This window comes from Bicyclus anynana, chromosome 19, assembly GCF_947172395.1.
Source record: "Bicyclus anynana chromosome 19, ilBicAnyn1.1, whole genome shotgun sequence".
Classification (NCBI taxonomy): Eukaryota; Metazoa; Arthropoda; class Insecta; order Lepidoptera; family Nymphalidae; genus Bicyclus; species Bicyclus anynana.
This window is the reverse complement of record NC_069101.1, coordinates 10,223,099-10,247,078: the sequence shown is the minus strand read 5'-3', so window position 1 is coordinate 10,247,078 and position 23,980 is coordinate 10,223,099. Positions and strand designations below refer to the sequence as shown.

At 36.6% G+C, this 23,980-nt stretch overlaps 1 protein-coding gene across 7 annotated transcripts in view; it reads right to left on the bottom strand.

The window, feature by feature from the left end:
* LOC112046526 (dual 3',5'-cyclic-AMP and -GMP phosphodiesterase 11) overlaps positions 1–23,980 on the bottom strand; it is a 317,311-nt gene that overhangs the window by 96,916 nt on the left and 196,415 nt on the right. For all 7 annotated transcript variants that reach the window (XM_052887477.1, XM_052887478.1, XM_052887479.1 and 4 more), the window contains 2 exons: positions 21,203–21,319; positions 12,051–12,228 (listed from right to left, as the gene is read on the bottom strand). In XM_052887477.1, the coding sequence (XP_052743437.1) occupies positions 12,051–12,228; positions 21,203–21,319 (295 nt within the window). The remainder of the gene's footprint in view (positions 1–12,050; positions 12,229–21,202; positions 21,320–23,980) is intronic.

The window sequence follows — 23,980 nt, the reverse complement described above, 5'->3', positions numbered from 1 at the left end:
GATCCAGAGATTACCCCTACATCACCACAAACTTTACCTCTTTATAATATTAAGTACTAGCGGACGCCCACGGCTTCGTCCGCCCTTAGACCTCTTTAATCCAGCCCTTACATTAGTATCGCTGTAAAAATGGAGTAACTTCTCCCGTTTTGGCAACATTTCCCTTCACTGCTGTGCTCCTATTAATCTTATCGTGATGAAAAGTATACTATAACCTGCCCAGGAGTATTAAGAATAATTGTACCAAGTTTCGTTAAAATCCGTCGAGTAGTTTTTTGTTTCTATAACGAACATAAAATACTGACAAAAATTTAACTGATTGCATTTTTGGCATCAGTATCACTACCTGAGTTATTTTAGAAATATACTCCATGTACAGAATTGAACTCTCTACAGATTAATTATAATTATCTATACTAATATTATAAAGCTGAAGAGTTTGTTTGTTTAAGCGCGCTAATACGGGAACTACGGGTCCGATTTGAAAAATTATTTCAGTGTTAGATAGCCCATTTATCGAGAAAGGCTATATATAGGCTATATATTATCTTCGTTATCCTACGGGAACGGGAACCACGCGGGTAAAACCGCGCGGTGTCAGCTAGTGTATAGATATAATGTGTGGTTTATATTTATAAGTCCAGACGTTTATACAACGAAGTTATTTCTCACTCAATGTAAGAGGCTATAAAACCCGAGGTGAGGACTTTAAAATCATAAAATCCTCCTTGATTGCTCGGATAAGTATAGTGCTCTGGATAATTATGAGTGAGACTGTAATCACAACTTATATTACAACTGTAATCCTAATGTAACAAAGCAATAAACACATTGGGCTTTATCATTAAGAAAGTTTAGATTAATACGCAGTCGTTGCGAGTTTACGTATTAATTAAATTCCAAGACTCTGAAGTGTAATTTAAAGCGGGTAATGGAAATAGGTAGGTACCTATTTATTTAGAGGGTGGTGTATTTCACCCTTATGTCTGGTGTATCAAATGTTTTTTTTTAAGTGATCAATGATGATAGAAGAAAAAAGAGGTAGATAGATTATACGCGGATCGCAAGTGGCACGTTAAAACTATGCTAATTAGCAAACCTGAGCTCAGTCTCCGCACTGTCATCGCGACAATGACAATGCCGCTGGAATATTTTTTGTGTGCCAGTTGTAAACATCGAATGTGGCATATGTAGCCTATATACCTACCTCTTTTTTCTTCTAACATCATTGGCCGCGATGGACACTTTTTGGATGTGAAAAATCTTATGAGTTCGCGTCACCGACATGCAGTCATTCAGCAGTATATCTGTAGCTAAATAGCTGACTTATAGAGATAGATTTTATAGTATGTTTTCACTTTTATCGGCAGTCTGTCCAAACTGCGATTTTTTAATTTGTTGTAGACTCCTTAAATTCTTGGGGTCCCAACCCAACAGATACTGGGAGGTTTTTGAACAAAAACTCAGAACGCTGGAACAGCCTTATTGGAGTCCGAGGTCTAGAAGATCATTGAAGATCCCCGCACTTAACTTAATAATCGTCAAAACGACGGGAAATTAAAATGTATTATATTGGGTTACAATCCAAAGATTCGGATCATCAGCATACTAACCAACCATAATATAAATAAAAAATATAACTGAAACATCCTGTACATTTAAATGTCAAAGATAAATAGAATAGATAGCACAAAATGGCGTCGCAAACTGTCTTGAAACCACACTCTACAATCCTTTCCCGAAGTCGTAAAGGCTACTGACAAGGCGTAAAGGACGTTCCGCGAATCGGAACTGATTTCCGAACTAATTTCCGCCAGAACATTTTCAGTTTTGATGACATTTTATTCTTTACCGTATCTTTTACTTGTAACATCTATACCTACAAGTAATAAAAGAGTAGAAAGAGTACGTTTATGCGTTTATACGTCTAGATTGATTAACTACACGACGGATTTTAATGCGATTTTCAATCTACATAGAGTAATTCTAGAAGGTTTAAACGTTTAGTATAATAAATAAAATGTCGTATCGTAGTTCATGATTTTCACGAGTGGCCTAATTCACTATTTTGGTCTTTATTATCAACTTATTGAGGTGGACAACAAAGTGTCATCTACATACGGTGTATATATGATATACACCGTAAGTACCGGATGACATTTGTAATTTGTACGATAGTATGTGGATGACATTTTGTCAATTGATTTGTTTTTAATTTTGATGGGTTGATAATAAAAACCATAATAGGAAATAGGCCAGCTGGTCTGCCAGTATTGGATTTAATTACTAACTAAATAATGTAATAAAATTAGACAATTACAAAAGGGTTTTAAATTAATAACTGTTTTTAATTTAATCGTTAACAATCAATAAATAATTTGATCTTACGTTTATTATTTATTTTTGCGGAGAATAGCTAAATAAATCGCCTGCTATCTTTCAATAGGGCAAGTTATATACAAGCTTGTAAAAAAATGTTTGCCCGCGAATCAAACTGAGGTAAACAGTTAACTGGATCCCGAGGTGGGCTGGCCAGCTGCCAACATGTTAAATGAAAGATGACAATAAATTAATTTTTTAAACGGTCTTTTATTACATCAACTTTCTTTAAAAGAAACTTTTATAAAACTGTTATGAAAACGGTAAATTATTATTTCGTAACAATTATGTATATGCAAAGTTTTGCTGCTGAACAATTTGAAGTAATTGTAAAAATTGCGATTTAAAAATTGAGCTAAAGTATGGGTTACTTTGAGAGTTCTTAATGATCAATGAATAATTGAGCGTGCCATTCCCAAAAAAACTAGGAATAAAGCTTCAAAGATCCGACTTTATGTCGGGCTTGAATTCCATCTGCATGTGTTTCACACCGAAACCGGAGCAACCGAAGTAGATGTTGACTCTACTCGTACCTACATTATTCAATTGCAAAGTTTGCTTGCTTGTTTATTAAAACATGAAGCTGAAAATAGCTAACTAAATCAATTATTATTTATTGATCAAAACGGTTAAGCATGAAGATTTTGGGACTAACATAATAATTTTGTTCGCACGCGCATTTGTTAACTCTACTCGCACCTACATTATTCAATTGCAAAGTTTGATTGCTTAATTGTTAAAACATTGAAGATTTTTGGACTAACATAATTTGTTCGCGTGCGAACAAATTTTTTTACACAAAACCAAATTCATAGATCAAAACGTTTTACTATGAGATTTTTTTCGACTAAGAATTTATGCAAATACCTTCACCGTACCATCCGTTGGATGGAGTTTAGAAAGATACAATAGCGAATTAACATTTTTTTAACCGACTTCAAAAAGGAGGAGGTTCTAAAGGTATTTTTACGTACTTAACATTCGAAGGGACGGTATGAGTTTGCGTAAAGTTGTATTATTTATATGTTAGAATTTGATCTTTTCATAGTACTGCGACACGGAAAACCATTAGTCAACAAAGAAAAATAACACCTTCACGTCTTCACCTCCGGCGTTATTACTTTTTTGAAGTGTTTGATATATTTCCCCTAAATAGAATTGTTTTTGTTCACTTTTCAACATTTCGCTTTTTCACTCTTTGAGTTATTACGATTTAGATTGGTTTCCTTATAATAAATTTTAGTCAAATGTTTGCCCTTTTCAGCGCTCGTAAATATCGTTTCTAATGTTTGTTCAAATTACACCAACGTATTGCCACTGGTAGAAAGTTGTTTACGCGAAATAAGTGTTTTTGTAACTGTGTTTTTTCACTGAATTGACAAAATTATACCAACATACGAGTATTTCCACAGGTAGAAATGTGTTTACACGAAATAAGTATTTAGTCTATGACGTACACAGAATAACACATTTATTTTTGGTAATAATCCTCCCATATACTCCCATTCCAAGAAAGAAACGTTTGCATCTATACAACAATACATCTAATAGCAGTTGAGGCTAAAGGTAGAATGGATGAATGTTATATGCCGCGGCACAAGTGTTAAGTGTCAATAGCTTCAAGGTTCTTAGGCTAAGGTAACTCGAAAGGTCTAGAGGTTGATCTGAGGCAGTTGGACTATTGAAATTGATGTAACAACTCCTAACACGGGCTTAGCGCAAATTTTAAGGAAAATGATACGTACAATATTATTATTGGTCATATTCAAACAATACGGCTAATAAAATATGTATTTTCTACTAATAATATAAACGCAAAAGTTTGTATGGATGTATGTTACTTTTTAACACCGCAACTACTAAACCGATTTGGCTGAAATTCGGAATGGAAATAGATTTTACGCTGGATCAATACATAGGCTACTTTTAATCCCAGAAAAATGTATGGTTCCTGAGGGAGTTTGTGAAAAACTACATTTGACGCGGACGAATCCACGGGCGTCGATTCCAGGGTTTGATTCCAGGGTGGTCCCATTTTTTTCGTGTCAGGATCTGATGATTTATAAGTTAATTCGTTCTTAATTATAATTCAAAGTGACTCCATGACGCGCGACGTCTATTCTACCAAATACCCACACTGCTAAACGAAAATGAAAATATTATAAATCAATGACGCTTTAGTAATTAAAATATTTACTACCCAACTATTTAGTGTGCTAACAAACGTGGATACACGAACCCATTAAAAAGCAAATAAATTATTTACTGTGATTTATTTTATTTTAGTAACAGTGGAAACATTTAAAATGTAATTAGGCAGGGCTACATTTGTAAGAATTATTACTCACCTAGATACAGAATACTTAATTTTAGGCTGGGTTTAAATTACCATGTAATTATAAAAAAAAAACACATTACTAAAAGCTGTCAGCTAAAAAGAGTTATTCTAACGCAATTATTTGCGCGCCTCGTAAACTTTTGCGTTAGAATAACTCTATCTAATTATTTTAACTACAATAATTATAACAGTCAATTATAACTTACTAGCAGACGCCCGCGACTTCATCCGCGTGGAAATCAATGTAAACTTTGAACCCCTATTTCACTAAATTGAATTTAATTCACATTAAATTTCGTATTTTTTTATCACGAACGAACGAATTTTCAAAAAATAAGGACTTTCCATACAAACTTCTATCACGCCCTTCTATTTTTATTTTAGGATCAATAATACCCTTGCTCCAAGGTCCCATTTACCATTATACCAAAATTCATCTTGATCGGTTAAGTCGTGAAACAGTAGCAGACAAACAAACTTTCACATTTATAATATTATCATAGATTCTTTGTACCTTGCAAGTTTAGGTTAGACGTTTTATTTTGGGCATAGATTTTTTTTCTAATAATTGCTTTGTAATATCGTATTCGCATACAAATGTTACTTTAACCTTCCACGTAAAATTCAATGAACCAGAATGAAACAATGTTTACATGAGTACAAATTCTGGACCGGCAGTTCGGCTGATAAATAGCGGTCCTCACTTGATAATGTGTGGTGTGCCAGGGAAGTACATTTTACACTAAGGCCCGGGACATATCTGACGAAAGCTTTACTACTTTTAACGGCCTCCGTTGCGCAGAATTAAAAAAAAACTACTATTAAACTATTCTCGACACTTTGGCTGTGGAAATAAAGTTGAGAATGAATTAAAACATATTATAAAGCAGCAACTTCGTCCACGTGAAATTAGGTATTTGCAAATCTCGCGGGAACCATGGTTTATTTAATTTAAACAGTAAAAAGTAGCCTACATTTTGCTCAATAACCTGTTCTTATCTTCAAGTCCCATTAAAATCAAACCCCACTCTAACGAATTTTATTTTAAAAGAAATTTTTAGTGTTTTGATTATCAACCCGTATTCGGCTCACTATTGAGCTCGAGTCTCCTCTCAGAATGAGATGGTTTAAGCCTTAGTCCGCCACGCTGGCCCAATGAGGATTGGCAGACTTAACACACGCAGAGAATTAAGTAAATTTTCTGGTATGCAGGTTTCCTCACGATGTTTGAGACACGTGATAGTTCATTCCTTAAAATTCAAATAACTGAAAAGTTGGAGGTGCATGCCCCGGACCGGATTTGGACCTATGCCCTCCGGAATCAGAAGCAGAGGTCATATCCACTGGGCTATCACGGCACATGTAAATAACTATGAGCACTTTAGAAAACACAACAGTTTTTAAATTACAAACAAACATTTTTTATATTATGTACATTATTTAGATATATGTATTTATTATCTTTGTATTATGTATTTGGTTACTGCGTTTTCAGCGCCTGTTTCGACACGTGTAGAGTTCCATTAGAACAGTAATAAATGTAAATCATATTTTGTTAGGTGAACGCCACGCCAAGAGCCACTACGGTCGAATAGTACATTATCCAATCTAATGATTTAATGGCCTGTCATAGCCAGACCATCGTCATTTTATATTTAAGTACAGTAGGCAATAATGGAACAAACAGGTGACAGTTTGGTATCCGAGGCATGGTACTAGGAGCCTAGGTCGCAAAACCCATATTCGGCTTACTGCTGAGCTCGAGTCTCCTCTCAGAATGAAAGGGGTAAGGCCAATAGTCCACCACGCTGGCCCACAGACTTCACACACGCAGATAATAAAGAAAATTCTCTGCAGGTTTCCTCACGATGTTTTTCCTTCATCGTTTTAAGACACGTAGTATTTAATTTCTTAAAATGCACACAACTGAAATGTTGGAGGTGCATGCCCCGGACCGGATTCTAACCCACACCCTCCGGAATCAGAGGCAGAGGTTGAGGGAATTTCATATCGGTATCTACTTGCGTCTGATAATAGAATCAGACGCTATAGCAATAGCCATGTGTTTAGCAAGGTTATAATCTATGTCCATTCTGAATTTCAGCCAAATCAGCTCAGTATTTTTTCACATTTACACGAAAACTTTCGCCTCCGTGTGATTTAAGTGTGGTCTAATTTAGAACTAAAATAACAACTAACATACCGGCAGTGGCGTGCACTTCGTAGATGCAAAATAGCACCACCTACCAGTGGCTAAGAATGGAATTTAGATGAAGATGAGCCGGCCCAAAGAAAAGGTAATTCATACAGTGTGATACAAACTCCGTTTTCTCATATATCTAGATATAATACAACAATGAATATGCATGGATTTTTATAGGTAACCCGGCGGGAATCGGTTTACATGAACTCTTCGCCGCTGCCGCCTACTCTAAAAACACAGTTTTAAACTACGTCAAACCACATAATACATACTTGGACAAGCAGTTTTCCATTTCTACTTATGTGTGCATACCCAAGTTAAAAACCTTGTGCAATATGTTTTGTGAATGCTATAAAAAAGCTGTGACGTAAATGCAAGTGTTTAATTTAATTACCGAAGTCCAAAATAACTCTGTCTTAAAATAAGACCGCCACATGGTGTCTAAGAAATACACAGGTATTTTCCTCAATTTGGTTAAAGGCATTTAAAATAATTAAAATTTGGACTTTGGCCGATACCTATTACTTACTTACCGGTGGTAGAATCTTTACAAATAGTCAACTGACGTATCAAAAGTGCTTGTAAACTAATCCTACAAGAAATAAATGAATTTTGAATTTGAATTGAATTTGAATTACTGCATATACAGGGTGCTTGGGAGCATTTCCCATAACTCTGGTGTTATATTCGTTACCGAAAATTAAAAATGTTCCAGGGACATTAAGGCTCTAAAATTAATATTTTCGGTGTAAATAATATTTCTTTTGTAGATCATAAAATGTGTCCCTTATACGCATTCTTATAATTATGACGTAGCCAAGTTTTACGCATTTTAAAATGCAAGGATCGATAAAGGCGTGTGTTCCATGGATAGTCGGAATTATTTGAATTACGTTGTATGAAAACAAAAAAAGATTTTATTTTTTAGTTGAAAAAATATTGGTTATGCAGTTTGGTTCCTATAAGTGGACTCGTCAACACCTTGAAGTTATGGGAAATACTCCCGAGCACCCTGTATATACTTAAACTAGCCGCATTGCTTTGCAAGGTCCTGATTTTTTTTTAGTCAACCATTTGCAACTTATTTTTTGACATATTTACTTAATTTGATATTAAAAAAAAACTTTTAATCCAATAACTAACTCGGTAAAAATCGTCTTATACTGGGATCCTCTACTAAACATACATGTAATAGGTATAGATAATTTTTCAAACAAAGCTCTAAACAAAGAATACCTATACGAATATGAGCGAAATCCCTATCCATATCATATGAGAATTCTTTGAAAAAGTCACTCAATTCAAGCAATTCGAACTCGAACGCTTCGAAAACAGAATATTTATAAAATCGGTTAAAATTGATCCAATTCGTAAAACACGTTTCCGAGATATACTCGTGCGAAATAACGAGTATCTATTAGGTATACGAGTATTGCTCGTTGAAATATATTACACTAGCGGACGCCCGCGACTTCGTCCGCGTAAATTTAGATGTCAACTTTACTACTACCCCTACCGTTTAAGAGGATTTTCAGTCCGACCTGTATGACAAAAACTGTGATAACTCGGCTAATATATATGATACCTATATAAAATAGCCTATAGCACTCCCCGATAATGTAGCATTCTACTGGTGAAAGAATTTTTGAAATCGGACCAGTAGTTCCGAAGATTACCCCATTTAAAAAATGTGACAAACTTACAAACTTTACCTCTTTATAATATTAGTATAGAGTATAGATTTGCACTTGAAAGACGTTACACGAGTGACCTAAAATAACATTTGACGTTAATGTCCCTGTTTCATTAACTTGCTGACATCGTCTGGCTTCCATTCAGGCTGAACATTACACCTCGAGCTGACGGACAAAAATACGTGATACAGTAGAGTTGGACATAAATAGCTTCTAATGCTAGCAAGCCACGGTTCGATAAACCCACATGCCTGTAGTATATGCATGACATCATGCAAATCGCGACCATCACACGATCAGTTTTATCGGATGTCAAGCCGTTAGCGCTGCAGGCATGTGGGCTTATGGTTGGTGAATGGCTAGCATATGACTCCATACACATTGCCGCAGAGTCGAAGCGACATGTGCATAGGTACCTCCTTCTATATCAACTGGTTCACTCGGAGAATAAAGATTTAAGGATGAAAGTTAGGCTTCTAAAACCAATCACCCTATAAATAAAAAGTCAAAATTTATTTCATAATGTATATATATACCATTATATTGGTACATAGACTTTTGGTTTCTAAATTCCTAGATCGAAATAACCTCACGCATTACAAAAACTTGTTATTTCGAAATACGATCTTTGAGTTTTTTTTAAACACGTCGCCATTTTTAATTAAAGTGGCCCATGATTCATTACTTTGAATATGAGCCAAATATAGAAGAAGGAGAGCCAGCTACTGCCAGACCTTCGTCATTTTAGATAAACCGTAAGTTTGACAGCTTACGCGCCTTCCATACGTAAGTACAATAGTTAATGGAGTTTGTACTGTGGTGGTTTTGGGAGGTAGCAGGTTTCAAGGATCCAGTCCCCCAACAGTCTAAATATTAAGTGTATTTTTTTTATAATTTTCTCAGTATAACATGGGAAATTATATCCCCAATCGCCAAACACCCTTTAAATATTAACGTTAAGTCAAAAGGTCAAAGTTTATTTATTTTTAGTTTACAAGCACTTTTGAAACGTCAGGTAATAATATCATTAGATAATGGTGATAATAATTGGACGAAAACATAAAATTAAAATTACGAGTGTGCCAAATGCGCCTTGGTCCGAGAAGAACCCACAACAAACTCAGCTAGGGTTTATTGAAGGGTTACCGCGAAGCTCTGTGACTGGTACTGATGATATAATTTTTCATATTATGTCGAGGTAAATATAAAAAAAAAACATTTTGTATTTAGACGATTGAGGGTTTAAATCCTAGAAACATGCTAGCTTCTAAAGTAACCATGGTCTAAACTCCATAATAATTTGCAACTACTTACCTATGGTTGCATGAAATGACATACTTACAGATTTTATAAAATGTAGAAACTCTGTCATTGACTCTTAGTCTATAGAAGCAATTTTTGAAAATATTTCTCAGTCAAAAACACGTTTTGTATTATAATACTAATGCGAACAGTATTTTTACCTACTGCATTTTGGACGTTTTTATGGCTTTTTTTATTTTAGTCTGCATAATTTTCGCGTCGTGGAAAAATACAAAACACTCGAGGTTTGTTTTGAATCATTTACAAGAATTCCTGATTAGTTTTCCGTGTACAATATGAAAATTATTTAATAAATTTTCGATGAAAATTCAAATTCTATTAATAGAACGGATATTCAAAGCTGCTTTAGTAGGACCCTCCACAGCCACAGTGAATCCATGGAATATTAAGATATTTGTTTCCCTATGTAGCTCTAACATATTCTAGAGGTCTACGGTTTGATGCTCGGCCGTTAGACTAATTGCTGTACGGTGTCCTAATATGTGAACAGGGTTTCGTCGAGATATTATAGAGAAATATTCATTAATATTCTCAAAGACACGCCTATAGTGGTTATAGATAATGATATATCGATCGTATGTTTTTTTTTAAGTGATAACTTCTTATAGAAGGACACTGTCTAGTTTATTATCGTATAGATAGATAAATAACATAAAATTGAAATTTTTGAATAACCCCCGAATGTCATATAATTATTAATAATTACACTCTCGATCAAGTCGTCAACATTTTCTTTCAGTGCGCTTTCATTTAAGACCCCTCTCGAGTATATTGGCAGACATTCGGTTGTTCTTCCCCACTTTCAACCCCACAACTTTTAAATGGCTCAACCGATTTTTATCAAATATGTCTGAGAACACTCGACCGCAAGTCACCTTTAATACAAAAAACATGGTGCCACAGACAGACTGACAGACATACAGACAGACAGACATGTCAAACATATAACACCCCTCTTTTTGCGACGGGGGTTAAAAAATAGAATAGAATGCTATGGTGCGATGGATTACACTGAAAATTTATGGGACGTAAGCAAGGGGCGGTGTGTTAAAGGACTTAAAAGCTTAATTAAGTGATAAGGTGGAAAAAATATACAGTAAACTATTGTGTAATTTTGAACCTTAGCCCTTGGTCCTTAGGGTTCATATTTCGTTGAGCGTGAAACTCGATGGGATGCTGTTGTGGTCACGTTCGAATAGTCCGTTTATCAATCAAGACGTGGATATATTGCTACGGTAGATTAGACAAATGATCGGGGGGTAGACCTTCCTAAATTCGATAGCTCTCTTTGAATTATTATCCGGAAAGATATGATTGAGAGCCTCTGAATTACTTCGTAACGAGTCGACACTTATTTTTTGTGTAAGACGGGCTATTTGTTATGTTGGTGCGAGTGTAGGCGTCGCGTGGCGTGGCAATTTGTTGCTTAGTCTTAGCGTTGGATATTCCCTGGTTGTCCGTTGTAGTGACTGTAAACCTATTTCAGAGTTTTTCGTTTTTTATTGGCCTGAAAACTTAATGACAAAGTTGTTTTTCTACAAAATATTTGGTTATAAATATTGCTTGCCCCAAATTCGTTGGGCGGTAAGGGCGGTAAAAAGCCTTGTCAGTTATTATGTCGTCAGAACGTAAAGGACATTTTAGGGCGTGCTGACTGTCGTCGCACCAACGGCTGCAGGAGCCCGCCGGTATCTTTGTACTTGATTTAGTAGACTGTATGCAGAATATGCAGAAGTACAAAAGCGCGTGCCAGGTCACCAATGCGCTAGACTGACCAAGTGAAAACCGCTCTCCGTGGTTTGTACCACAACTGTGCTAGGAGAGATTTACTACGGGCGGAATGGCGACGGATCGTAAGCATTGCCACCACTTCTAAATTACGACGATGACCACTCTGTCAAGAGTGTAGCTACGAAGAAGAAGAATGCAGAAGTTGATTCACAAATTCAAATAGAAGCTCCATCTTATCGCAGCTCGTGGCACGAGCGTCGTTGCGGGAGCGGCTGCTCTCCGACGAAGGTGGGCGTGCCGTCGACCGTCGTCACCAGCGGCTTGAGGAGCCACCGAGATCTTTGTACTTGATGTAGTTGACTATATAAAGAAGTGGACTCACTAATTCAAATATTAGCTCCTTCTCGTCGAGCTGTCGCAGCTCGTGGCGCGAGCGTCGCTGCGGGCGCGACGGCGCGGCGTGCGGCGGCTGGTCGCCGAGGAAGGTGGGCGTGCCGTCGACCGTCGTCACCAGCGGCTTGAGCAGTCCTCCGCGCTCGAACTCGTGCGCAGAGATCTTCCTGTCAGAAAACCAATCGGATTTAGGTGGCTATATACTATAACAATCTTTATCTTAATTATATGTGTAAAAGCGAAAGGTCACTCATCGAAAACAACTAGACGTACAAAGTTGAAATTTGCCAGGGAGGTAGTTTATAGTTAGCGGACATCCGCTATGAATGTACTTTGCGAGAGGGCCGTATTAAAAAGGTCTAAGGGCGGACGAAGTCACGGGAGCCGCTAGTAATTATATGTTAAAAACAATTTAATTTTGTATAAAAGCTCTAAATAAACTATAAGTTTAATTAGTTTATTTTGACCGTGGCGCAGTGGTATGCGCGGTGGATTTACAAGACGGAGGTCCTGGGTTCGATCCCCGGCTGGGCAGATTGAGATTTTCTTAATTTGTCCAGGTCTGGCTGGTGGGAGGCTTCGGCCGTGGCTAGTTACCACCCTACCGGCAAAGACGTACCGCCAAGCTATTTAGCGTTCCGGTACGATGCCGCGTAGAAACCGAAAGGGGTGTGGATTTGCATCCTCACCTAACAAGTTAGCCCGCTTCCATCTGAGACTGCATCATCACTTACCATCAGGTGAGATTGTAGTCAAGGGCTAACTTGTAAAGAAAAAAAAAAAATAAGTTTCGCTTATGTTCAGCTGCGGTCGTCTATCGGCTGATGATGATGATGATGATCGTAATATACCTACTCTAGCAGCGATAGAGATCCGGTTTTCCGGACCTCATTTATTCGGATCCGTGATTATCCGCATCGAAAGCCCAATACCTTACTAGCGTACGTATACCATACGTGGCATACATACACTATTAATCTCTATGTTTTTATCACAAATTAAGCGGATACTATGGATTTTTCGGGGATAAAAAGTATCCTATGTTCTACTACATAGTTCAAATAACTCCATAACAGAATATATTAAAATAGGCTTTTTGTTTTAGTCAAATTTTCATAATTTATATGGTCTACAGCACTTTGTTAAGGCACAAATCCCTACTTTTCGTTATTAACTTTAATTACAACATTTGGATTAATTCCGCATCGAATAATCCCGCTAATATAAATTAACTAAATTGCCAAATAATGCATTAATTTAAATTGACAATTCCGCAATTAATTATCATGTCCGTGGACGCAATATATTTAATGGAGAGATAACACAACTGACAGCTATGCAATATATACAGGGTGCTCGGGAGTAGTTCCCATAATTCTGAGGTTATATTCTTTACCGAAAATTAATTAAAGATGTTCAAGGAACAAATTAATATTTTCAGGAAAAAATATATTTCTTTTGTAAATAGATCTTAAAATGTGTCCCTTAAATGCATCCTTATTACCTATTCGTTACTAGCTGACGCCGCGCGGTTTCACCCGCGTGGATCCCGTTCCCGTAGGAATACAGGGATAATATAGTCTATAGCCTTCCTAGATAAATGGGCTATCTAACACTGAAAGAATCGTTTAAATCGGACAAGTAGTTCCTGAGATTAGCGCGTTCAATTAAACAAACAAACTCTTTAGCTTTATAATATTAGTATAGATGACGTAGCCAAGTTTCACGTATTTTAAAATGCAAGGATGCAAGGATAAACAAAGGCGTGTGTTACATGAATAGTCGGAGTTACTTGAATTACTTTGTATGAAAACATAAAAGTTATTTATTTTTTAGTTAAAAAATATTAGTTAAGCAGTTCGGCTCGTCAACACTTTGAACTTTGAAGTTATGGAAAGTACTCCCGAGCAGCCTGTATAATCTATTGGTTTACCATGCCTGGCGTCGCATCGCATTAAACGAATTTTTAACTCTACGTTAGATTCCAATCTATGTCTAATCTATACTTATAATAAAACCGGTCAAATTCTATTTCTATTCGCAATTTGAGATTTTACTTATACCATTTGTAACACCAAACATTACCGTGGCATAACGTATTACTAGCGCCATCTTGAACTTATAATAAAACTGTAACAGGTCAAATTCTGTACATTTTGTACATTGAAGCTATTTTGGAAATTTTTGTTGGGGGATATATAATCGATACTGATATATATAACCGATTATATAATATATAATCGGTTATATAATCGATACTGAAGCTTAAAATATCTTTTTTCGATTTTTTGTCTGTCTGTCCGTGTTTTTTATTTTTATTCGGGCATTACACTGAAACTATTGAATGAATTCAAATGAAACTTGGCACGGATTAAGACCATAATACGGAGAAGGTTAAAGGATACATTTAATTGTGAAAATTAAATAAGAAGCGGGTGAAATAGGGGTTGAAAGTTTCTATGGAAAGTCCTTCATTTTTAGAGTTACAGTTTTAAAAATTTGTCCATAAATCTTAAAAAAAATACGAAATATAATGGGATTCAAAAGTTTTTAAAATTCAAACTTTAAAGTGGTGAAATAGGTCTTGAAAGATTACATTGATTTCCTCGTCCGCTCGTCTAAAATATAGATACAATTTCCATATTGGTAGGCTACGTTTTACCGTAGGCATCTTCAACCACAGAACGTAAAGCATTCTTTGCCACTACCGTACAAGATTCCAAACTTGTTTTAAAGTTCAAAATGTTTATACACATGTCTTATCATTATCTTTATTGCATAGCTTTTAAAAATAATTACATACTTAATATGCATAATACGTGTTCCATTATGTGCAATTTAGATCGCTTAGGGATACGCAGCACTCCAGTACCAAGTAGTTATTATATAAATTAGATATAACTATAAGCTGCGAGCAATCAATGCAGTCATCAACTTGTTCTTAAGCATATTTATGAGATAGTCACAGCATCTTCTTTTTGTGTATTGCGTCTATAAAATTTAATCTATAAGTTGAAATATCAATATACTATCTATAATCGCTGAATAGTAAAACATTATCACTTTTTGCTTCTGCTTCGACTATTAGTTCTTCATCGCATTTTGATACGATTTATACGAATATTTAAATAAATTTTGATATAAATCGTTGGGCGTTGGTTGGATGAACCACTCCATACAAAAGAGCGAACAATTTTATATCATTACCCAAAGACGTGCACGCACATCTTATCTTAGTACGTAACAAGCGCATGCTGTGGACGTGGACTTAAAAAAACATTTACAACAACATTTTTTTTTTGTTTTAATCCCTTAATATGCCTTCGTGTTAATTTTGGAAGTGTAAAAACACAAACCACAACATGAATAAAGAGAAATGTGTTACGAGTGATGACGTACTCAATGTGCGAAACCAATGACAATTCTGCAACTCTTTGAGGCCCATCTAACGATCTACGATCGATGCTAGGATGCATAGCACAGGATCCGTAGAACATTATTACAATTGATTACTATCAAGATGATTTTCCGTGTACGTAAGCTACATCTTGATGAGACGCTATATTTTTTATTTTATTTACGAAAACTCTTAAAATGATGATGACGATGACACATCATCATCAGCCAATAGACGTCTACTGCAGGAAATAGGCTTTTAATAGGGCCTTTTACGAATTTTGTAAGGACTTCCAAACACTACGGTATCAAGCCAACTGCATTCAGCGACACCCTGTCATTCACTAATTGATGACGTCATTTCACATAGTGAATGACCTTGAATGAAGTCACGCACTTGTGACCGTTGTGTGTAGGGTTAAAGGATCCTTTGAATGTTAACAAACACTCCCCTTTTCCACTCAAGTCACTCTCCCCGCCTATCCCAAGTAATCTATAAAGAATTACACAACAAGAGATGTGGACGGCTCGAACGCCACGAGCACACTAAAGCCGTCCGTACGTCGCAACACGGCGATAACAGTAGTAAGCCGAATACGGGTTAATAATGATGATATTCAATTTAAATCAATGATATCTGTCAAAGAATCAATGATAAAACTGCACTACATGAAAATAAAAGTGATCCATTGTTACCCACTCTCCCCTACGTCATGTGGTTTTTCAAATACCGTGACGTATTCTGGTATAAAGAGTCGTTTCATTTATTTAATTTATTATTAACTTATTTACCTACTATAGTGTTTTTCAGACAGGATGGGAACGGTGACAGTTCGTTTCACTATTGAAAGTTTGCCGCGATTCACGATAATAGTACGTGTAATGTTTGCACACACTCTCTGGGTGATCGGTTGATCACTCGGGTTATCACATCCAGTTGGTTGAACACTGTATCTTCTTAGTACCTCGTGGTACGTACTGCTGTAGCACCAAAGTGCAACTAACCCCCCTCTTGTCCGAGGCTTGTATTTAGAGACTCATCTATTGACAGTCTAGGCTGTTGACAAATACTACAGTACGTATTATGAACATCATAAGGCAACTGTCACCGAACCCATGCTATCTGAAAAACACTTAATTAACATTTTACTCAGTTACAATAGAATAGATTTGATTTAAAATCATGAATAAATTTTCCACTGCAAGAGATCTGTGTCCCAATTTCTTTGGCGAGAACCGAGTTAATCCGAACAATGGTACAATTATACTTGGACAGTGTTTGCACCTTAAAAGACAGTCTGAAGAAGTGCCAAGGGGTTTTTTATTTGAAACTTGGAAAACTTATTTCTTACTTAACTCCAGTGGACCGGTGCGACGCCAAAATGTCTGTCTGGGAAAATCTAGTTTCCGTCTCCACAGACGCATTTCTTTAAAGTATCAAATTCAAACTTTTAAAATGCATTTTTTATATCTTACAAATAATGACTTTAGTTGTTACTGTTATGGTTGTCGTAACTCTCAATCTCTTGAGATTCTAAAGTATAAATAAGGTTAATACCTAAGCATTTCTGTACGTAAAGGAGATGGTCCATTTCTGATCCACTCTTTTACCCCGTATCATTAAAATTTAAAAAATACAAGGATTTTATTAAAGTTTATTAAAGTGAATAAATCTAACTAAATAAAAAGAAAGAAATAAAATAAAAACCCAAGTTTTTGAGTTATATCAAGATGGCGCCCATAGAGAAACTCTGACATGACAATTGACAGCAAACGTCAAATCGATTACTGCATTGAAATCGTCATCTATCCGCCATTATTACCCTTAATAACGTTGCATTTCTTGGAAGTTAATGAATATTATTTCGAAAGAATTAAAGTAAATTCGTAGATTTGTATAATCAAAAATACATAAAAAAATATCGTCTTTTATTTCCGCTAGGGTAGGTACAATGACTGATCCTGAATTTTGGACCATCTCCTTTGTGTCATCATTTCATGTCATAATGATGAAATGATGAAATAATTTATTCGGATTTGATCTTCATCGTCAATATGAAATGAGAAGAAAATCTTAAGAAAATTCTCCTAATGTCAGGTGTCCATTACAAATACCGTCGTCCATCCATTTCAGAGATTGCCCTCATTCGCACGAGAGTTTTATTAACGGTCAAAATAGCGTTCAAATATAGTATGAAGTTAAATGAGGGTCTATTTCCAACGCCCAAAATTGACAACCCCCACTGTTATTTACCCCAACATGCTGTCAACCATTCAGACTTGACGTCATACTTGACTGTGTGTGGCTGGCTTTACACCACATACAAACACAAATTAAACTCAACACCCCCCTTGCGTCGGAGGTTAAAAATGATAGAATGTAGCAACGTTTCCAGTTATTATGAGTCGATATTTCGAAAAGAACGTATAATGGGGCTGACAGAAGATTGATGGAGGCACGCCGAGTTAGAGGGGGATTACTAACGCTCCAGTAATATGCTGCTACATTGTTATGCGCCTTATGAACGACAAGAATTAATAATGAGGGACCCTGTAAAACATAAAATCTTACCATCTTCGCAAGTCCGTAGCTATTTGTGTTTAAAGTAATTTATGTAACTACATAGTTAAAATATATAAAAATCAATGCCATTTCATAACTCAATGTAATTTTATAACTCAAGAACCTATCCTATCACCTATCCAAACCAAATGTTTAGGCTTTGGAGTAAGGTAGCGTAGGGATAGGGGTAGGGTAGAGTAGGGTAGGGGTAGGGTAAGGTAGGGTAGGGGTAGGGTAGTGTGGTAAAGTAGGGGTAGGGTAGTGTGGTAAAGTAGGGGTAGGGTAGGGTAGGGGTAAGGTAGGGTAGTGTGGTAGGGTAGGGGTAAGGTAGGGTAGTGTGGTAGGGTAGGGTAGTGTGGTAGAGTAGGGTAGTGTGGTAGGGTAGTGTGGTAGGGTAGGGTAGTGTGGGGGTAGGGTAGTGTGGTAGGGTAGGGTAGGGGTAGGGTAGTGTGGTAGGGTAGGGTAGTGTTGGGTAGGGTAGGGTAGGGGTAGTTGAAAGTTTATAACGAGTTTCACGTGGATGAAGTTGCAGGCGTCAATGATAAATGTCGCGCTTGTGTAAGTTGACAATGGTCAACTACAAAGACCAATTCTTGATAAGTAAATACCTACTTGTAGAAACAAAGAAGTTGCCGTTAGTAAAGAACACAATAAGCGCGGAATTTGTATTATTAAGGTTGAATGCTTTAAAGTTTACAATTTTATATGCAAAACTTATTTAAACATTTAATTAAACTATCCCCAATTCATGTCAAGATTCACATTTCAAGGCACCTAAAGTCAATTATTCCACGGTTCAAACTAAAAGGCCTTTACGAAGTTATGATTGCCTGTAATAGCCAATTACTAACTTAATTCCTTTTGGCTAGGTTCTCCTATAAAGGAGCAAGATGTGTAATTTCGTAATAGTTCGCCACTTCATTAAAATACATAGTGCGTGATTATTGGAACTAATTTAAAGTTCTTGTTTAGGATCGCCACCGGTAATGACCTACCTGAACACTACTACTTTCCTCTGATGCGGTACGAGGTCATTTGACCTCATTCTAAGACTTTGTAGTGTGGTACGAGGTTCATCGACCTCGTAACTCTTGAAGACGCCAGGTGTACGAGGTCAATTGACCTCGTACCGCAGCGATCGTGTTCATGTACGAATTTGACCCTAAGCTATGACATACAAAATCAAAAAAAATCAAAATCAAAAGTCATTTATTTCAAGTAGGCTCAGTTTACAAGCACTTGACACGTCAGTTGACTATTTGTAAAGTTTCTAGCACCGGTTCGGAAGGCAGGTTCTGCTGAGAAGATACCGGCAAGAAACTCAGCAGTTGCTCTTTTGAAAAAGTCATACAGTATTATAATTTATAATTTACAATACAAATATAAATACAAATCTTTATTGTTTCACGACATTTTCAATTCATTTTTAATTTGTCCACAACGGGGACAAGCAAAGATTGTTGATCATACAGCCTGAGTTTTAAGACCTTTTTTGAAGACTTATGCTCGGTTCGTTTGTTTGTTTTCTTGTTAGTAACAAAAAAACTAATACAAAAAATATATACTTAGCTTCGAATATAACTTCTCCGGTTTGATACACCAGCGTAATTTATAAGCAAGAAGAGTGATAAAAAAATGTCTTTACTTCAAGAAATATACTTTATTTAAGCCAATTATTTAACCAGATTTAACCTTATTTAACCGAAAGGAGTGTGGATATCATCCTACTCCTAACAACTTAGCCCGCTGCCATCTTAGATCGCATCATCAATTGTAACAGTGAGATTGCAGTCAAGGGCTAACTTATAGAGTATAAAAAAAATATATTATCATCTCCACATACTTTTACGGGGGTATACCTGGGTTCCCGGGCCGACGTTGTATTGACCGGTGGACATTTCCCTTTTTGGGTTCCGGTTATCATTAACATATTACAGTGATCGTTACAAACATTATCACCCTAAGCCAACCAACCCGTTGTTTTTTTTTATTCTTTAGAAGTTAGCCCTTGACTACAATCACACCTTTTTTTTTATTTTGTATAAACAAGCGCTTAGCTGCAATCACGCTTGATGGTAAGCGATGATGGTGGAACGCGCTTGCCTAGAAGATGCCTATTCACTCTTGACTTGACCCGTGTTGTAGGTGGTGGGGAAAACGGAAGCTGGAAGAGCATTCCACATCTTTGCAGTGCGTATAAAAAAAGAGGAATTAAACCGCTTAGTACGCATCCGAGGAATATCGACGACGTAGCGGTGCAGATTTCTGCGATGCCTAGCACTTAGCAGTCATGTGGTAGAACGGCACCTGTATCGTTGTAGCGAACGTATGTAATCGTTGTAGCGAAGTTTAAGAGTGTGCAATATGTAATTTGGTGGTTACAAATGGTTCTGGATCTCAGATTCTGGAAAAGTTAGGAGCCTGATATTTGGGTAAATGATATTTCAAAGTGTTAGATCAGCAAACGCCTCAGAGAGGCAACAGGCGACCCTCGGGCGGGCAGCTTTCTCGCGCAAAGAATTTCTATCGCAATTCAGCGCGGGAATGCTGCCTGCGTGATGGGCACCCTACCAAGGGCGGCAAATTTCGATAATTATTTCTAGGTATTAGTTTTAATTTTAATTTATTTTAATTTTGTAGTTGTAGTTATATTTCCTTATATTTTATTTTTATAATAAGTTTAGCTAATTTAAGTATTATCTTCATTAATAAATACTATTCCCCAAGTGTTAGCTTCGTTATGACTATACAAAATACACAATTTGTAAAACTTTTCTCGATAGTTTATTTTTTTGAAAAATACATGTTTTGCTCACATTTTGCTTTCAATCTCAGGAAAAGCAAACTTATTTTCTTAAATTTTTGTTTTGTATAGAAAATTAGGTATATATCTTGAACATGGCCATTTTGTTTTTGGTTATGTTGTTTAATTTACTTGCAATTAGGTAAAAATGCTTCGTGCTTTTCACTCACGTCATAAAATTTGCGTCGCGCGTCAATCGCTCCGTGCTTTTCACTCACGTGAAAGTCATAATTCGGCGTCTCGTTTGCGCTTCGAATTTTATCCATATCGTACCGCCGCGCTGCGCGCTCTTAAGCTCCATATCCATTTTCTAGTATAGAGAGAGACGCTTGGCTATAGGCCGATACAGTGATAATGATGAATGATGGTATGTTATTACCTGACCGGCGTAGTGGCGCCCGAGCCCGAGCCAGCTCTGGAGGGGGACGCAAGTTCGGCGCTCTGCGGCGTCGCGTGCGACACCAGCCACGCGTCCACCACCTGCCGCGTTGCCTTCCTGATCACAACATTACATGTTAATTAAGTCATTAAAACTAAAATACATTTGATTAATCTATACTAATATTATAAAGCTGAAGAGTTGGTTTGATTGAACGCGCTAATCTCAGGAACTACAGGTCCGATTTGAAAAATTCTTTCAGTGTTAGATATCGAGGAAGGCTATATATTGTTCCCGTACTCTTACGGGAACGCGAACCATTCCCACTAGTTGGTGAAGAATGGGAATATTGTCATATTTATAAGATATGGGAAATATTTATAATAATAAAACTTTAATAAAAAAAATACAATCGACTTCAAAACATAAAAACGTACCCACTAAACTAAAAAGCGAATAAAAAAATCATATAATATTATTATATTGACCACATGACCGACCATATATATGGCTTTAGGCCCAGGTATTCATTACAGTAAAGGTAAATTAAAATTGTTTCTACTGAGTGCCTAGTGGGAGTTTTCAATATTTTTATACTATTACTATCGCGTTGACGTAAACGCGAATTTATATGGAATTGAAACAGTTGTGCAGTAATGTCACTAGATGGCACTGTTTCAATTCCTTAGAAATTCGCGTTTACGTTAACGCGATAGTATCAGTATCAAACTGCCACTAGCCCCTCAGAAAAGAAAACGATGGGATTAACGTAAACAGCCCTTTAGAATAGAAAATTTAATTAAGTGGGTACTTTACCATTTTAAATAGCCCTCATACAAAACTAAAATAATTCGTAGGTACGCAGTAAAAGTAAAAGTACATACTAACATGAAACAAACACTCAAAAACGTGATATCCCCATTCCCCCCAGACTGATATCATGAGCACATTTGCAGAATTTATTTCGAACTTACCAACTTGGTAAGGTAATTCACGGAGTCAAAATACAACAGACATTTGCTATATCTCAGTCTGCATGCGAATACGGATAACTACTAAAGTTTCGAGACTTTTAACTTTTACACTGTCCTTAGTATCAAATCGTCTGGCGATGTTTTGGTATACAAAACGCGCGTATTACAGTTCAAAATAATATACAAATTTCTTGTGTAGATAACACGTGAGTCGTGTGAACAAAAGTAGTATATACTAATATATAATGAGGTAAAGTTTGTGGTGTTGTAGGGCGTAATCTATACTAATATTATAAAGCTGAAGAGTTTGTTTGTATGGTTGAACGCGCTAATCTCAGGAACTACTGGTTCGATTTGAAAAATTCTTTCAGTATTAGATAGCCTATTTATCGAGGAATACTAAAGGCTTATATATTATCCCCGTATTCCTACGGGAACACGAACCACGCGGGTTAAACCGCGCGGCGTCAGCTAGTCTTTGTATAAACTGAACCGATTTTTAAAATTCTTTTTAACGGGAAACCCCGGGGCATCTGCCAATATACAGCAGAAAGAGAGAATACATGTTATCAGAAACCCGCGGTTTTACCCGCGTAGCTCCCATCCCCGTGAGAATACGGTAACCAAATTTAGCCTATATTACTGCCTGACAATGTAGCTTTCTATTGGTGATATTATTTTTGATATCGGTCAAGTAGTTTCAGAGGCAATGCAAACGAACGATCAAATATTTCTGTATAATATAGAAAAAGAAGAAGAGGAATAAGCAGAAAAAGAAGAAGACTAATACAATATAGGTATAGGTCTAGATAAGCTAAGCATAAATACTAGTAACAAAGTGTGTGTCGGTAAAGAGGTGTTGCGTCAAACATTTTACGAAGGCAATCTACGCAATAACACAATCACGGGGACTTACAATAATAGTTTCATTACAAATAGACTAAGAGCCCGTGAACCCCAGACCTTCGTCATTTTATAAATGCTTAACTAATGGTTAGCCATTAGTCAAAGAGTAAATTAATATGAGGTCCATTACGTCGTAAATACGAAATTGCCTGAACGGGCCGGGCAAGTGTTGTACGATGACGTCACGTACAATATCGCGTCTGTTAGCGGTATGTAAAATCATAACTGTTTGGTATTTTCAAATAAAACAAAAACTATTGTATTTGTATATATAAAAGCTCTAATGTAACAAAGTTTCGAGTGATTTTGTACCGAGTAATATTTTCTATTGGCTACCGTACTTACTTATTAGAAGCATGAGCTGACAAACTTTGACCTTTTATAAAATGACGAAGGTCTGGGGTAAACGGGCTCTCCGTCTATAACTTTATTCTGTACCATTCTGCCAGAAGGCAGTTTAATCCGCAATAAAATTTATGGAACAGTTTATAAAGATTGTCTCGTTAGAATGATCGCTAAGAGCTTATTGAAGCCAGTTTCCTTATTGACCCGCCTGATGTTAGTTTTCTCACGCAATACCGATTACTTTAAGGATTTGTTTGATTTATTTTTGGGTTTCCACACCCCTTTCGGTTTCTACACGGCATCGTACCGGAACGCTAAATCGCTTTGCGGTACGTCTTTGCCGGTAGGGTGGTAACTAGCCACGGCCGAACCCTTACACCAGCCAGACCTAGACAAATTAAGAAAATTTTAATCTGCCCAGCCGGGGATCGAACCCAGGACCTCCGTCTTGTAAATCCACCGCGCATACCACTGCTCACGGGGGTCGTCAAATACTTTCATCAAGTTGGATACGAATGGGAATAGAAAAATAAATAAGACCCGACCCAAATTC